At 42.4% G+C, this 18414-nt stretch overlaps 1 protein-coding gene across 1 annotated transcript in view; it reads right to left on the minus strand.

Moving 5' to 3' along the window:
• LSAMP (limbic system associated membrane protein) overlaps positions 1-18414 on the minus strand; it is a gene marked incomplete at its 5' end in the record, with an annotated part of 239036 nt that overhangs the window by 11908 nt on the left and 208714 nt on the right. The window contains one exon of the mRNA XM_083612064.1: positions 16676-16711. Coding sequence (XP_083468190.1) covers positions 16676-16711 — 36 coding nt within the window. The remainder of the gene's footprint in view (positions 1-16675; positions 16712-18414) is intronic.

The following is an 18414-nucleotide window of genomic DNA, read 5'->3' on the forward strand; positions in this document are numbered from 1 at the left end:
TGCCACATATTTTGTGTGTGTGTGGGGGGGGGGGCTTTGCCACCCTGTCCACTCCACTGGTCAACCCCGCACCAAACCTGCTACAATGCAATTTTCTTGTCTGATCAAACAAGAAATCATCCCAGCTTTCTCTCTTCTATTCTACAGCCCCATTTCACCCGTTTTTACCATGTCTGTGCCTTCTTCTCCCACCTCCTGTTCTGCAGCCCATGGTAACCTCCTGCATTTCCTCCCTACCACACATTGTAAATACTAAGCACCCTTTTCACCTTCTGCCCAAATATGAGGCCACACCTCCTATTCTGCAGCCCATTTCATACCCCCTCATTTCATCTCCACCCAATTCCCACACTTCCTTCCCTCCTTGTTTACAACCTTGCTTTGTATTCCCTGTTCACTCCTTCTTTCTCTTTCCTCCTCCCTTCTTTTCTCAATTACCTATTGCACACAAACCACTCCTTGCCTTCTCCTCTCTATTTTACAGCTCCTTTGCAAAGACACCACATTTTCATCTTCACCATGCTTTTCCTGCCTCCTTTTTTTAAACCTCCCTCTTGCACAGAGACCACCCCATTTCCATGCCTCCTCCCTATTCTGCAACCCTCCTAATTCTGTAGCTATATGTCTCTGTATCTTTAAGATGAATAGACTCTTAAGAACAAGCCCATCTGTTAGCTTGCTCAATTAGAGAAGATTAAATGATGGATATTGGATGTATATGGGTGTTTGGTTGTTCATAAAATACATGTTCCAATTATAAAATTGAATCAGGAACTTCATGTAAAGACAGCACACAGAGCCCAGGGTCGGAGGAAGGGGCTTGCGGTGGGTGTGGGGGCCACCCTGGGTGTCATCACTGAGGGGAGTGACAAAATGCCGGGCGGCACTCACCGCGGGGCCTGCAGCGTGCCCGAGCCATGCGTCTCCTAGGAGAGTCACAGTGGCTTGGGCACGCGCAGGCTCTGTGCTGCCCAAATGGTCCACCCACTGCCCCCCCAGCTGTAGGGCGGCTGAGTGGGAGGAGGCAGGCAGACTCTGGAGGCCCCGTGGTGAGCCCCGCCCCTGTGGGCTGCTCACCCCACCCCTATGGGTGCCTGAGTAGCTTCCTCTGCCGCTGACTGTACTAGGAGTGAAAAGGTTTAAGTAAAGCAGCGACAAGCAGCGACACTGAGAAGGAATAGTTGATGTTTTAAACAATGGCAGAAATGAAAGGGCACTGGGAGGAAAAGAGTGGTGGTTTTAAACAACGACAAAGGTTTGAGTAGAACAAGCAGGGGGGAACACTGAGAGGAAAATAGTGGTGGTTTAAAACTACAGTCATTCCTCATGTTACTTTTGCTTCATGTTACGTTCTTTCAGGTTACGTCCTGCGGCAACCTGGAAGTACCGGAAAAGGTTACTTCTGGGTTTCGCCACTCGTGCATGCGCAGATGCGCAAAATGACGTCACACGCATGTGCAGAAGCACCGAATCACAACCCGCGTGTGCGCAGACACGCCACGGCAGGTTGCGCTCTTTTCATGTTGCGAACGGGCCTCCCGAACGGACCCCGTTCATAACCAGAGGTACCACTGTATTATAGTGAGAAGGAAATTTCCTTCCAGACTCTATTTCCCAGACATATGGCAGCCGTATCCCTTCCCCATCTATTCAGGCTTCTCCCGTTGTTTTGAACCACCACTTTCCCCCTCTCAGTGTTCCCCCCTTCTTGCTCCTATGCCACAGCCACTGGTGTTGCGCAACCCACCTTCTCTTTTGCTCCAGTCCCCTGACTTCGTGCAAATTCTGGGTTGACATGAGGCACCTCAAAACCTCCCATGAGAGCTGCACTCTGACTTTATGCACATTCATATTTGTGGCACTACAAATCCTCCAGTGGGGACTGCATGATGAAAGACTAGTAGTGCAAATATAGTACATGGATGGTTTAGATTGATGGCAGAGGAAGGATTGGTAGGTAGAAGATTGTGGAGACAGTGCTTGGAGGAAGGTGGAAAGGGTTGGGGATTAGGAACAGACAGACCCTATGAGTCCATCTAGCTGGGTATTTTCTACACTAGCTGGCAATAGCTCTCCAGAATTTCACACAAGACAGTCTGTTTGGGACCTGTCTGTTTGTACCTCAGACCGTCTGCATGCTCTGCCATTTCGCTATGGCACTGCATGCAGCAGTTATGAAGATCCATGGACCAGATATGGCATTTTATCAAGCGTCCAAGATTTTGGATTCATTATCATTTTGAAATGGGTAGTCACTGATGCGAACTGTGATCTCTTGGGAAAACTAGGATGATGCATGGTGATCTGTGCCTTGTACTGAGGCAGAGAAAAAGGCTGGTAATGGAGTCAGCATGGTAGGAGATTCTTACATGGTCCACTAATGCTGCAGAGTGTGAGTGTGGGCACATGGGCATAGCAAAGGGGGGGGGGACAGGGGGCAGCTGCCCCCTCCAATCAATCAAAATCTATAAAAAATAATACAAATCTGAGGCTCTGCCCCTGTAACAAAAGCCTGTTCGCTCCTAACAAGAACCTGCCTGCCCAGCAAAACTCCTGGGCATGCACGCTTTTATCAGTAAAATGATGAATGGTGTTTTCTTCTTTATACCATTAGCAGTGGTGTAGCATGGGTTGTCAGCACCCGGGGCAAGGCAAGTAATTTGCGCCCCCTAACCCGTGGATTTGTGCCCCCTAACCCGTGGATTTGCGCCCCCTAACCCTAACCCCCAGATGTTGCGCCCGGTGCGGCCGGCCCCCCCTGCACCCCCCCCACGCTACGCCACTGATCATTAGAACTCTTTATCAAAACGGGGGAGGGAGAAAGTGAATGAGAGGGGAAGAGGGAGGAAGCGCTGGCAGCTGATCTTGTAGGCTTTGGTGCCACCTGCTGCATGCTATCTCTCACTGCAGCAAGGCTAATAAATATAGTGAGAAAAGCCCTTTGAGCAAGACTGGAAAATGTTTGTTGCATTTTAAAGAAACTATTTGTTACTACGGGGCAGCATTTGCCATTTCTAGAATTGTGATGTGGGCAAGTTTTGGGCAAACTAATTCCCTGTCCTCTGATCCTTTGCAAACCTTGACATCTCCAAAAGCTCACAGCCAAATGGTCACTTTAATTCTTGCTAATTCATTTCAAACCCAAAGACACAGCATGCTGAATTTCCCTGCTCTGTAATGGCAACATGCTGCTCTTTCCTTACAAACCTGCCCAATCATAATGTTTTTCAAACCTAACAATTCACATTTCAAGCATTGTTTGAATTGTTGTTTTTAATTTTTTACCACTGAGAATTTTATTTGATTGATGAAATGTGAATGGAAAGGAAAGGGAGAAAGGGCTTCAAATAGCTTAGCATTCTTAGTTTCAAGAATACTCTGTTGTAAGGTAGAGAGATGTAGATCTTAGCAAACAGCAAGGAACTTGCAGGTTAATAAAAAGTAGGTGGAATATGCTTTGTAGAGAGGTTGTGGAATTAGCAAATGGAAAATCACTAGGGGCATATGCAAGACAAGATTCAGTTCTGATCCCACTTTGGCACTTCAGAAAGTGAGATGATTCAGCTTGGACTGCTTTGGAGGAAACTCACTATGTATTGGATTCAAATCAAAACATCTCTTTAGAAAATACAGCACTTTGCGTAGTCCCATTGCAATAATGGGGAGAGCAACAAACAGGCACATGATGATTCGATGAAAATTGTAGGCACAGGTGTCCCTATGGATGATGCCAGCCAATTTCAGACAAATAGGTGCTGGGCTTGTGTGTGCGCACACACATTTGCATGCACACATGCAAGAAGCCTTTACATTTTGAGTTTTGTTTTTTGTTTTTAAAAAGTACCATTGCATATAATACTTTGGGTTTTGAAATCGGACCGAATTTGCAGACATAGCTGCTGCTTCTGAGAGAATGAAGCCTACCACCATACAGACAGATGGGTGCAGATATATTTTTTGTGCAATGTGAGTTTTTAAAGTTTGGGAGACAAAGATTCACTTACCCCTTGGGATTCAGGGTGGGTGGGATTTGTATAAATTGGCACATGTTGTAGCCATGTCTCTAGGTACGTAACCGGAAAAAATCAGATGGATAGGTGCATAAGTTAGGGAGTGTAGGCATTTTTAGGTGTTTTGTTCGTTCATTATTTGCTTGTTTGCTACCATTTGGGTGAAAATCAACCAATGTGTCCCATCAGTGTAAGAATTTCTACCTGCATAACAAGACGTCCCCCACTCTTTTCCCTCTGTGCATTCTTTGTAGCCTCCACAAAACTCTCCAGGGGGTTGTGGGAACCCTTCTAACAGATTCAGAAGGTGTGCAGCAGGAGGAGCAGGGGAGAACATCCCATTGCACATATCATATGTAACATTAGGTGTGGTGCAGCTTAAGATGTGACTGCCAAGGAACAACTGAGAGCCTTAAGGTGTATTGCTTCTGGACAAGTGAGGCTGGAATCAGCTGCACTGCAGAGTTCCCTATCAGGAACACTGTAGTTCAGTCAATCTCTGTCCAAGGTAGGGATTGCGCTAAGCACCAACCAGCTGGTTAGAAGCCTTAGGTGGAAAGACTTCCTTTACCCGTATGGTTTGTTTTCAGTTGATTCGTGATGGCAGCAAACTCCATTTCCTTTGCCTGCAAACCATGAAGGCAAAAAATTATTTACCATGGTGACTAATCCCACTGGTCAGAGTTGTCTGTGGTGGTTGGGAAAGGTCAGGATCTAGCCTGGTGGCCAGTTCCAGTTCCCAACTCCTTCTTTAGCAGGAAAGTGGTGCTCTGCCCTTTACTCTACCAGGTGACCAGTATGTAAGTGCTGGGTGAGTTTGACTTACATTCTGCGAATTCAATGGAACTTCACATACCTAGTTGGGGAGCTGGTGCCAGTACCCACCCACAGAGCAGGCAGCAGTAGGACACCAGGCATCTCCCAGTTAGTGCTGCCTCTCAAGCCATTCTTGGATGCCCTAATCACTGCAACTTTCTCTGTTGCCACAGACACACAGTTACAAAGTTCAGTAAGAAGATATCAGTACTCCTTCTACAATCATTTCAAAAAGCATTGTAACTGGAAATAAGGAGAGACTTGTTAAAGTTATTCCATTTAGGTTCAAAAAAACAAGCACCTATACTCTCCTCACTTACATTGCTGGCATTTTACTTTTGGGAAATGGATCCATTTTCACAGACACAGTGTCTGTGCCTTTGTGCTCCTTCAAATTGTTCCTGAAGCTTCAGGAAGAGACTGATTTGCTTTGGACACCCTTGAAGGACACTGTCTTTGGATAAGTCACATCCCTCTCTGAAGAGCACAATTTGGAATTCAGGATTCATCCAAAGCAAATGCAAAACTTATCTTGCTACATAATAGAATTGGAAGGATGTCATCACGCTGCAGTTTGCATGGCTGCCAACAGGTGGTTGAGCAAACTGTAGCATGACAACAGAATAGCAGGTGGGTGGCCCAGGTAGGCAAGTAAGGAAGTGGGAGGGCAGCTCAGCCAAGCAACAGAGGAACAGGTAGGATAAACTGGGGTAGCTTTCTAGCAACCATTATGGCTGTCAGTACATACCTCACACTGATGCCATCATTTCAGCCTCAGTGATATAGGAGGTCAGAGAGGAGAGAAGTAGCAGCAGAACAGAACAGTTGCTGGGGAGCTGCCCCAGTCTGTCCTGTCTACTCTTCTGTGGCTTGTCTGTGCTATGGTTTGGCTAAAGTGGAAGGGGAAGGGTGTAGCTTGGCTGAGCCTGTAGGTGAGTGAGACTGAGGGTGGTGGTGGGGAACAAGATGGATGAAGGGAGACAGGTGGGACATCAAGGTGGAAAGGATCAGCATGGAATGAGCTTTGCAAACTTTCTTGTGTATGTATTACTGCTGCCGCAGGCAGGCAGGAGGTAAACAAAGGCTGCGGTCTTCCTTCTCTCTCTTCAGGTGGGGAGAATGAAGGGGAGGAAAGAAGCTTATTTTTCTACTTTGTGTTGCCCCAAGAAGAGTGAGAATGAAGCCTGCAATTAAAAATGCAGGCTTTCTCTCTCTTTGTGCAGCAATGGCAGTTGCGAGTTGGAGAGGGAGATTCAGTCTCCCCTCTCCCGCGCTGCCAGTGGTTACAGTGAAATTCAAATGAATGGATAACAAAATGGAATCAATTTTAATGAGCAAACAGTGGAATGAATGACGGTTTAAATCATTATTGCATGCCCCTAATACAAATCACACATTCTCAATTTTCATTTGCCTGCAGAAACGGGTATATTCTATTCCAAAGACAGCCTTTTCACCATTTGCGGTATGAAATGCTTGCATGTTTTGTATGTTGTTACAAAAGAGTTCCTGTCTGGTGTAGTGGCAAATTCACTTTTTAAAAAATGTTTCTTGACACTGGAAGTCTGGCAAAGGCAAGAAAAAGGATCCCGAAGTGAGAATTGAGCTCAGTGCTACCAGGAAGAAGTTATGAATCTCCTGGGGCAATGGAGTGTTGATTAGCAAATCTGTAGGTGGTAATACTGGGCTCTAAACACAATATCACACTTCGCATGCAGTAGGAAAGGTTCTGTTTTAAAAAGAAATAGGGGCTGGAATCCATGAGAAGTGTTAGTAATTAGGTGTATAAATCTGATTTATATTTACTTACATGTGGCAGGGTAAGGGTGCATTTACATGATATTCAGAGAGGTTGGTTCTGTCTTTAAAAAATAATAATACACAGGGCTTTGCTAAAAAGTACACATTGCTTCAAGCTCTCTCATTTTCACTCCTTTTGCAAAAGTGGGTGTTGCCTGCCATCTAGTGGCATATCTGCATTTGGTCTCTGTACTTTAGCAAGAATCTATTCTTTTGCCACAAGGTGGAGAACTGGCACAAATTAGGAACTGGCAAGCATTTAAGAACTAATCTGTTAATAGTTCAGCAGTTAAAGAGCAGCAAATCTCTTTATCTGATCTATAAGTCTCATATGTAATGAGAACTTATTAAGAAATGACACATCTTCTAAAATTGGAAACAATGAGAACAATGAGAATTGAACAGGAGGTTTGTGTATTGCTTAACCCCACAGCCACCAACGTAGCATCTGTGTGCACAGTGACATCCTTAAGGTCTTCACCTGGCGCCCACAAAGCCTCTGAACCTCCCCACTCACCATCTCCTTGGTCATGAAGTAGTGAGGGTGGTAACCTCTCCCTCCTTAAAGTAAAGTTAAAAGCCAGTGCCCAGCTTAGCCTCAAATCTCTGAAAAGTTAACAGGCCTAATTAAGGCACATGACTTGCACAGCCCCAGGTTTTGCTTAAAATACAATGGCAAATCCTAAACCACAGTCTAGAGCAGGGTTTCCTAAACCTAGCAGGACCAGAGCTCAGGGATGATGGAAATTGAAGTCCCAAAACAGGTAGAGACTCAGGTTTGGGAAACTCCGGTCTAGAGGAAAACATGAACAACTTATAAATCCAAATTTTGCTTTCCCCAAATATAACCCAGGGCCAAGCAGAATTAAAAGGGCACAACTGAGGGAGAGGATTTTGAGTTCACGCACTGGGGGTGGGGAATTCATGAGGACTGAGGGGGACAATCCCAACCACACTTTATATGTTTAAAAAATGCCTTGGCAAATATGCCTCTGAATGAATGTGGGAATTACAAGTGGAGAGATTGTAGTTGTGCTCAGAACCTGCTTTTAGGCTTCCCATGGGCATCTTGTTGGCCACTGTGAGAGCAGGATGCTGGGCTAGGTGGGCCTTATCTGGCAGGCTCTTCTTAGGTTCTTATGATGAAGACTGGAAACACCAGGGAGATCTGAACGTGGACTCTTGAATTGCTGTATTTTAGCCGTCGCCAACCTGCTGTGCTCCAGTAGTTTTGGACTACAACTCCCACCAGCGCCAGCCAGCACATGCTGATGGGAGTTGTAGTCCACAATATCTGACAGGCACCAGGTTCATAAAGGCTATTGTGTGCAATGATGCTTGTGCCTACTGTATTCCTTGATGTGTCTTAGGAACAAAGCAGAAATAGGTAAAGAGAAACAAGTTATGCAGCTGGAGCAAAAACACAGAGGAAGGGACATATTTCGTCTCCCCCCTCGAGGCCTGGAGAGCTTGGGGTTTTACACATGCCAGCACCTCAGCTAGAAGTCATTTTTCTAGTCTGCTGACTCTGTTTGCCAGGGTTTCTGAAGATGAAATCTTTATTATCAGGGAGGCTTAAAAGGGGGGGGGGGTACTGTTAATTCCATTTTCAAGGTCATGCTTTGAAAGTTATTAATTTCTTTCTTCCAAGGCTCTGTACTCAGTTCCAAGGCTTTGGGGGTTTGCAGCTGGTACTTAGTAGGCTACACTTAGGGATTTTCCCTCCTGCTTCTCCGTTGTACAGGGAAAAATATCCCCAATTTCGCTGCTAGAAGCATCAAGTTCATAATGCTCTATTTGCATCCTATTCTCATTCTAAGGGCTTGCCCACACTTCCGCTTGTCCTGTTGCTTTCCTCTGGGAAAACCCACTCTCCGCTGCTGAATTGGAGCAAACGTTAATAAGCTTTTCTGCAGAAACCAGGTTTTTCCTTACAGAAAGTTGAACCCATAACTGTTGTTTATAAATGCTTATGGAACTTTGCAAGAGAGTAGTTCAGGAACTTAGATATATGTGGAAGAGGGAATTAGAATATTTTATATGGAATGTTCCTTTGGATTTGAAATTGAGATCAATCCAGCAAAATAAATATTTTCAGGCACATTGGACTCCACAACATAGGAAGGTACTGCCCATTACAGATATAGTTTGAGATGTGGTGCTGAAAATGTCTCATTGAGGCATATAGTGTGGGCTTGTACAGTGATATATTCTTTTTGGTCTGAAGTTGCTGCTGTATCAAGTTGCATTGGCAAAATCCTTGCTATTTGCAGATGCTCAGGCACTTTTAAATTAAATTCCCATCATACAGGGATTAATGACAGGAAGGACAACAAAAGAGGATTTTGCAAACCCTTATGATCATCAAGGGATTTATACTTCAATAGACCCAATGTCTATCATGCAGTGATCTGAGGACCTAACTGCCTTGGCTTCATTTCAACATATTTCTTTATAGATATCAATGTCATGTGGATACCTATTTGGACATCTGGAGGGCTTATATCAACCTGTATGTTTAACTTAAGATGGATGTACTGATGTTTATTCTATCTTTAATGTGTGCTGGTGGTGATTATTAGTATTCTTTTGCTTTCATATTATTAATTTTCACAATTCTTTCCTTTTCCTTTTCTCATTGTTAAATTTGCAAATAAAAAACAAATAAAAAGCAAGCGTACTTCATTTTCTCCTTGATCTTACTTGTTAGCAGGGGTAGCCAGTGTAGTGTCCTCCAGAAGTTACTGCACTCAAACTCCCATTAGCCCACCAGCATGACCAATGGTCAGGGATGGTGGGAGTTGTAGTCAAACCATGTCAGAATGAATCACAGCGCCTACCCCTGATCTAAAGTTCCATTCACACTTCAGGCTCAAAAAGCATTCGACTTTGTGGAGTCATAGGGAGGAACAGTCTTAGACAGTAGGTCTCAGTGTTGCTGCATAAGCAACATATTGATAGTAGTAAACAGCTACTATGGTCCATTAAACCATAGTACGCTTTTCAAAGGGTACGATGTGTTCTCGCTAATTAGCTACCCAATGGGCCACACGGAGAGATTGACAAAGAACACTTCTGTATTTTCACTTTTGTGAATGCTATTGTATCACCCTGTCACACTGTGTTCTGGTCACTTGACCGTTTGTGGGCGGCATTCTGTTATTTTCTTCTGAAGAAATTTGTCTTGCCATTGCTTCTCTCTCACACTAAGATCACATTGCATTTGCTCAAAGAGCATGACAGAACTTTTAAGACTGATGAAATCCCTCCACTCTACAAGAACAACTTGTACTGTGGCAATTCCCCGAGTGGGAGGATATTTTCAAGCAGTGCTGAGACTACTTGAACTTCCCTCGAGTGCAAGGCAGGGCACTGCAAAACTTCAGAATAAGTAATCTACTACTGAAGTGTCTCCTCACAACTGCAGTTTAAATCACATTTGCCACCAATGTCCTGCCTAGAACATGATCTCATTTGCCACTGTAGCAAGGATGGGGAATTTGTAGCCCTCCAGATGTTGTTGCACTCCAACTCCTATCAGTCACAGCTAGTGTAGCTGATGAACAGGGCTGGCATCCAACAACAGCTGGAAGCCACAGGCTCCTCATCCCTGCACTATAGCCATTCTAATAACTTGTGCACAAAGAAGATTCCATTGACTCAGACGTCTTTTGTTTAGTTTTTCTTTTGAGATCTGAATTTTGAACTAATGATCTCAAAGGGTAGATAAATGCTCAGCATGATAAGAAGAGGACACAGGTAGGATGGACTTTACATTATGGAGGACAAAGGAGGAAACTGATGCCAAGCTATCATTTTGGAGCAGCCCCATGTAGTTTGTTTTTTATAACAACAACAACAACAACAACAACAACAACAACAACAACAATTATGTAACATTTAGTTATGCCCTCCACAACTGCCCCTATCCTCATGCTGTACTTTCCTGATTATGGGAATCTATTTTACATTTCTACAAACACAGGCAACATGGGGATGCATAGGACCGGAATGTTTCCCCTGCGTTTTCTTCCCTTGGAAGCCCATCCATTTGGAAACCATTCTCTGCTTTTCTACAAGACCAAGTTCTTTGGAAAGGACTTGCTGTTTTTGTTGTTAGCATAAGCTAGCATATGCAGTGGTATTAAATCATGCAAGCCCAGTCATGTGTAATGTGCTTTTTTATTATTGCCAATGCTGAATGGGAACAGTGTCACCAACAGGCTCAGCCCCGGTGCCTGAGTCCAGAAGATAAAACCAACACTTCCCAAAATGATTTTACCAACATGGGTTAGTGAATGGAAAGGCTGTTCACTGGGGGAAATAACCATATGGGAAGCCAATTTGTTAGGCAAATCCTTTGATGGCCTGTGATGTGTGGAAATGGTAAAAGGGGAAGCTGTTTGCTGTTTGGCTGCCACTGCCTTAAGAGAGAATAATTTGAGGTTAAAGTGAGACATGCCACCCCACTCCACTCCCACTGCCACCCTTTTAAATTCCCATTTACCATTACAGAACCAGATACTGTTATTTGAATGGGAACTTAGTGACAAGGGAACGGACAGAGGAGAAAGCAAAAGCAGTTGCCTTACTTATACACTTTCAGCCTCTCTGCTTATTAAAACCTAAAAGGATACCAACTATTAATGGGACAGCAGACTTTTTTCTTTCAAAAAAATTGTTTTTTTTTAAATACAAGTGCCTATAAAAACAGAAGGCAAGCATAATCTTTAAGCAGGTTTCTCTCTTCTTCCAGACTGGTGATATGTATTATTAGGGACTCATCTAAAAACAAAGAAAATACTCTTCTTTCTTCAAAAACCTTTGTTGAAATATATAGACGAAGCTTATGTGAATTTAAACGCAGCATACATCAGTTGACCCAAATGCATATGATTCATTCTTAATTTTGGTTGTAATCCAAATTTATATACATTTTTACCATACCCTTTTCTCAAGGAGTTCAGGTTGGCATAGATGGGGCTGTATGTTCATGTGTGATTCTCTACATTTAAAGTTCTAAGCAAATGTTTGGCTATCTCATTCTTGGAATTGTTTTGTCCTGCTTATAACACTGATACTCAGTATATTTGTCTTTTGGAAACCTCTCCCCCACCCTCAGTTTATTCCAAATCAGTCATTTTCTTCCATCATTTGACTGAACTCTGAACAATGACTTTACTTTTTACATGATCCCTGTTCTGGTTGTCTCGTTTTTATCTTTAAAGCAAGATATGTTGTTACCCAATCAGCTTCATATCCAAGTGGGATTTTGAACCCTGGTCTATTCAGGCAATCATAAGCACTCTCCCCCTAACACATCACTGGGTCCCCAGTATATGTTTGCATATGCAAAATAAGGGGTGAGCAGCTAAATGACTGTAATGCAGGAAGCCACCAAAACTGAGGATCACCAAGGTTAGATTGGCTCTCTGGCACACCTCATATCTGCTTTGGAGCTTAGAAGAATCTGTTGAAGGTCCAAAATGGTTTGAAGCCTGGACTTGTATTTAGGTATTTAGGCTCTTGCATATGCCAACAGCATCATCAGAATACACCATGAAGCTTGGCAGGATTAGAACTTTCCTGCTCATGCTGAATGGGTCCCCTCAATTATCCAGCATAAACAGAAGTAGAGATAAGGTATAATTTAGTTCACAGAACCACCCAAATTCTCACTTCTCCAAGCAATGCACAAACCAAAACACAGCTCTCTGGTGAAATTTGCACTTCTCTGAATTTTGTAAATCTATCCATATATGGAATGTTACTCTTACACTCATGTTAGATTCAAATCTGATTAATATGCACAGCCTTATACAAAGCTAGTCCTAAGTATGCCTTTTGAGAATTATGAGCTCATTTTAAAAGATGGACCAGCAAAACACGTCCCCATCACTTGATTTGACTTGGTTAGATCAAGGGAAGAAAGTTGTTATCACATTTCTTGCACACAGAAAGCCATCCAGAGAGAGTGAGTTTGTTGCTAGGACAGAGTGATCCCATTTACTGGGGGACTCCTGGACAACAGAAACCCTTGTTAAAAATATAAATCCATCAAACAGAAAGTTGGTCATACCTTTTTGAGGAAGCTCCTATTTTTGCCTTGAATCCCTCCAACCAACCCCTTTCTCACTATAGCCTATAGCCCACCATTATACCCATCCTCCAAATGAAAGTGTTAGTACAAGCTAGAATATCTACATCTAAGAGGAAACTAGCTACAATCTACAGTCAATGCAGGGCCATTCTCCAATCAGCGTCTGCTTTACATAAACGGAACTGTTATTCTCCCACCACCACCAACCTCGTCTACTTGGACTCACTTACTGTAATCATGTGTCTGGTTTAGGTATGTGAAAAGAGTGGCTGATTAAATTCAGCATTACCACCACTTTGCTATTGCATCATCAGAAAGCACAAGGGGCAATGGCAGCTGGAGAACAAGGAAGGTGAAAGGAATTGAACTTTAAGCTAGAAGTGGATACAAGACACGAGGGACAGCTTGGTTTAGGAAGCTGGTGAACCTGGTAGAACTTGAGACTGTGCTGCCTCCACTATCGTTCTGCTTGTGTGGGGAGACGTTTGCCCAAGATTTTGGTTTAGAACTGAAATGGGGGGCGTGGGAAACTTATCTATAGAAGCACATTGAAACCCACAGCACTTTTAGCAGAAGAATGCGCACTCTAAAAATACCTTTGCTCTGGCATCTAAAAAGATCAAAATAGCTTTATTAGACAGTAAACAAGTTTTTGTTAGGTAATCCACAGTGGCTTGCATCCCAGGCAATGCAATAGCGACAGCCTTTTCTATACCTATCTGGCTGCTGTTGCCTGTGGTGACTACATAACGCTCATAGGTTAATGGTGACAAAATAGTAAATCATTGCACAGGATATTTTATGAAAATGCTGCTTTACAATGAGAATGGTTTGCCTTTAACAGCAAAGACCCATACTAATAAAGTTTAAAAAATCAGAAATGATTCCAATGTGTCCTTGTAATGCCCATGTGGTCAGGAAATGCTAATTCATATTAAACACAACAAAACAAGCGCCACAGCCTAAGGCTTTAAGAGCAAGGGTGATATGATCAAAATCTTAGAGGAGCGCATTCATGTCTGAGAAAAGAAGCCATGTCTACACAGTTTAGGGATTCGATAATATTTTTCCTGAGGCTCTATCAAGAGGTGAATTGTAAAGGCAGAGCGAACAGTTAGTAAAGCACCAATACCTGTGCTAATTGCCCATGGCAAAGAAACTGCTGGGAACATTTGGCAGAGAAATAAGGTTCTACATATTAAAATTATAGATTTGCTCAGTAATCCAGGATGCACTGAAGGTAGACTAGGATGTAGCTTATGTGAATCAAAATCGAATGCTTGAGCATTAATTCAAGCATGGAATAAATCACACTGACACATTATACATTCAAGATAAAGTGCTATTAAAACTTTACAGGTTAAAGTTTTGATCATGTGGGTACAAATATATATTTCTCTGCTGATATTTTCATTCAGAACTGTAGAATTTTAGAACGGGAAGGGGCCCAAATCTAGTCATCTAGTCCAATTCCCTGCAATGCCTCAGTCCAGAGAATCCTATGCATGTTACTTCTAAGTTCCAGTGTTCAATATGTTTTAAAGTAAGAGTGTACCCTTGAAGTATAGGATTTACTCCCTGGTAAGTGTGATTAGGACTGTAGCTTTATCCTTAGGCAGGAATGAAGTGAGACCAATATATTCCTTACCCGATAAAACCACAAATCTAAAAAAAAATCAAAAAAAATCTGGGTTAATTGCCAACGCTTTAAGGTCAGCTTTGGGGGCTCAGTTCTGTGTCTCATTATCAGATGGATATTTAACAAGGTGCAAGGCAGTGGTGGCATCTAAACTGCTTCTCAGATACGTTCTATTACTTTTTTCAGTAAAGAAATTTTAATATTCAACTTGTCCTGCTGTGAGATAATTATTTCAGGTAAGTTTTTTATTGTTAATAATTGTATTTATTTAGCTTTTAAACTTGAAGCTACTTTGGGTGGATACATACATATATCTGGATGCAAACAAATACAGCCAAATGATAACTATGAGTAAAGCATTCCTTATATGTGTTGTGCGTGCATGTTTTTAAGGCACACACAATGTGGGTGATTAATTTAAATATAACTCTTTGTTTTCAATAAAACCTAAATTTAATTAATATAGAGATGCTAAACACAATCCCAGAGCAGCCCTTTAAAGATGTTATTCTTGTATCTGTGTACATTTTCATTCCTGCTTCATATGATAATCATATTTATTTGATTTATTTTTAGACTGCTTGTTTGCAAATGGCCTACTTTATTGCTTTTCTTCAGCTTTATGGTAAATAAATATACAGGATTTAATTTAATGGTACATTGTTTTTGTATCTGCTTTCCTTTAATTGTATTTGTAGATTTGCCTCTGTTTACCCAGTTGTAGCCAGTGGCTACAATGTTCTAACCATCTTAGTTTCCCCATGAAAATGTGTGGATTCCCTTTGAACAAATGACAGCAAGCAAGTGACAATACCAACAGGTTGTATACCCTCATCCTCTTGATTAATAATCAGTGCTGCTATTGCTGCACTGCAGATGTGGGAAACATCATTATGCTACCAGATGATTAGCAGGTGGGTGGTCCTAGTCATATGTCAAAGTTGGCCTTCCCACTAGACCAAAAGGGTTTCCCACACCTGCTGTATTGGCTGTGAGGGTTTGTTGTTGTTGTTCTGGAACCAAGTTGCCCTCGCAGACCAGCGACTCTCAAAATTATGTTGCGAACTGCCCTAAGATCTATGGATGAAGGGTGGGATACAAATTCAATAAATAAATAAATATCAATGGTGCAGAGAGTGGAAATAAGTGCTTCCATTTCTATTAAGCCTATTGGATACCATTGTCACTGGGTGTCTTCCAATAATAAAAGCACACACCAGTGCTGTGTGGGAGCCTGGGGGTGCTTTTTCAAAGACATACCTTGAACCTGGATCACCAAGAAACTGAGTGAACAGCAGAGCTGGTGAAATTACCGGAGGCTGATATTTTTCAATATCTCCTGCTATTCATTCGGCATTTAGGGCAGGCCCAAGAAAGACCATCCTCATTGCAAGAGAGCATATTCCACATATAGAATTCAAGTGAACAGGCAGACAAACTGTACCTTAACATTGCCAATGGGACAGTGTCTTCTACTGCACCTGAAGGCAGCAGACCAACTTAGGGAGAGAAGAGGAAATCATAGTCTCCAACACCTTGCTGTCACTCCCTGAGAACGCTAATCCTCTGCATTGCTGCCTGGACAACCACCTCACTCTCCGTAATGGTAAAGGGACGTAGTGGACTACCTGACCATCATACACCAGAGCATTCAAACAAATTGTTACTATGGGGGGGTAATCATCCCATGTTGGCTTCTTCACTTTAGTTTTGAGCTAGTGGATTCAAGATGACATAGTCTTCTCATTGGCTCATACCAGCTCAGAATTGAGGTCAGTCCTTTTAAAAAGACCTCAACTCAGTCTCTTCCTCCATGAGAAATATTTACAATGTCGGGTATAGAAGGTTAGTCTAGAAGCCTCCTCTCTGCTAGGTCAGCTTTCCACGTGAAGTGAGCTTGTAACTGGGTGTTTTAATAATGACTTTTTTTCAACTTTCAGATCAACCATCTCCCATATGCATTCTGAGGTGATACTTGTCTGTGAGGGGCTATACTATATGGGTCTATATAGGTTTTCTGTTAGAGAGTAATTGAAGACTGAAGAACAAATGAAAAATCTCTAATGTGCTGAATTGTTAAAAGATTCAGGTGACCTAAGTTTAAAAGACCAATGGCTTAAGAGTTGAACAGCTGAGTTTGCCAGCAATGGGGCACGTAGATATAAGGGCAGGAGCAACCAGAGTGTAGACACGGTGTCTTATTTTTACACAACAAATAAACTATTTCCTCTTCCCTGGTTCATCCTACTTATTGAATTGATGGAGAATGACCCAGCTTAAGAGCTACTGTGACACAAAACATATACTGACCTGGAAAAGGATTGGGGAGTGTGGGTAATATTTTCTCTAAGGAGTGAGAAAAACAACAAAACAAAACAATAAGCAACATGCACTTTCCACATTCAGCAAGCAACAGTTACAAACCTGGAGTGCTTCCCAACCTGAAATTGCTTTGATTCAAAAGAACATTTGCTCTTCCCAAAGCACCTAAGTGTGTGATGAGGCAGGGAGGAACCATCTGAAGGAGACACAAACTGAATAAGCAATATACAGAATATAAAGGGAATTATGATGCCTTCTGTGAGGGAACTTGAGTGCCATGATTTCACTATCCAAATATCACCACAAGATCCCAATACACAGTTCTTTGACCTAGTAATCTTTTGCCTATTTTGCTTTGGTGTTAAATTTGTATTGTTAATATGTTTGGTTAACTATGCTGAACTGCAAGCAGCAAAGACATTCTAGACACTTTCTACTCTGTACATGCAGGCCATGTTCAAGAATCAATGGTGGCATCTCCTTCTTACAAACTCAATTGCATTTTATGTCTTGATTTATCTTTAAACCCTTTTGTCTCATGGCAGAATCTCCAAAATACCAATGAAAAATGTGGATTTCACGGACAATGTTGCAGCATTTCCTAGTCAGCTTCCAAAATAAATGACTTAAGGGACCACCCTCTCTCTCTTAAGAGGAAAGATCTTGATTAAATGACAAACGTCACCACCGAAGAATCTGTTATGCAAATGACTCCCAGGAACATAGCATGTTTGGGTACAATCTGGAGAAGCTTGGTTTACATCTTCATTCAGGCTTTTACAGACTGGGAAACTGGGATAAGAAGAGGGGAGAGAAAGAAATTATTGTCCAGAAATCAGTGGCAGAGCCAGGGTGAGCTAATCAGAGGCTGGCCACAAGGCTGAAGCATATGTGTAATCTATCTCAATGTAGGGCTTTGAATTATTTATGTACTAAATTTATTTATTTCATTCCATTTATTAATCTCTTCCTATGAAGCATCTCAAATTCCCAGTGATGCCATCAGTAGTACAACAGAATCCAGTCCCCACCAGCGTTCTTGGTGCCAGGGATGGATGCCTGGCACAGAAACCTCCATAAAGGCTATGTAGCTGTTTGACTGGTGCCTGTCACTGCTGCCTCATCACTGCCAAATATGTTCGGGCTAAGGGAAGAGGTTGTGGGGGTTAGACCTCAGCAGCAAACTCCAATATGAGCCACACCCAAATTTAAAAGGATCTAGGACTAAGCTTTGATGGTATTGGGGCAAGGCTATTTGAACAGAAGGAGCTAACATTCTGCCTTTGTATTGTTTTTGTTATTAATTAATATTATTTACTTGCCCTTCAACAGCAGGTCCCAGTCCAGGTTACAACAATTTAAAATTAAATTAAATTAAATTAAATAACAGCTAAAACAAATCACAGTCACAGGAATAAGCTGGGTCCTGAAAACTCACATCACAGTTGTCAAAGGCCAAGGTTAAAAGCATTCACCAAAAACTGCACAGAGAAGATGGCAGGCACACCTCTGTGGGGAGTGCATTCATAACCAGGTGGCTGTACAAAAACTGCAAGCTCTAGGCAGAAGCATAGCTAGGAATGACAATATATGCTGGATGTCCCCTCTGAGCTTATGGGAGCTTCATGAAGCTCATCACAGGTTAAAGCATTTCCTGGCGGATCTCTCAAGAAGTCAGCCAGTCATTATTTGCTTATAAACCTCTTCAGGCACCAACGGTGCAATGC

Source organism: Podarcis filfolensis, assembly GCF_964270895.1.
Source record: "Podarcis filfolensis genome assembly, chromosome: 4".
Lineage (NCBI taxonomy): Eukaryota > Metazoa > Chordata > Lepidosauria > Squamata > Lacertidae > Podarcis > Podarcis filfolensis.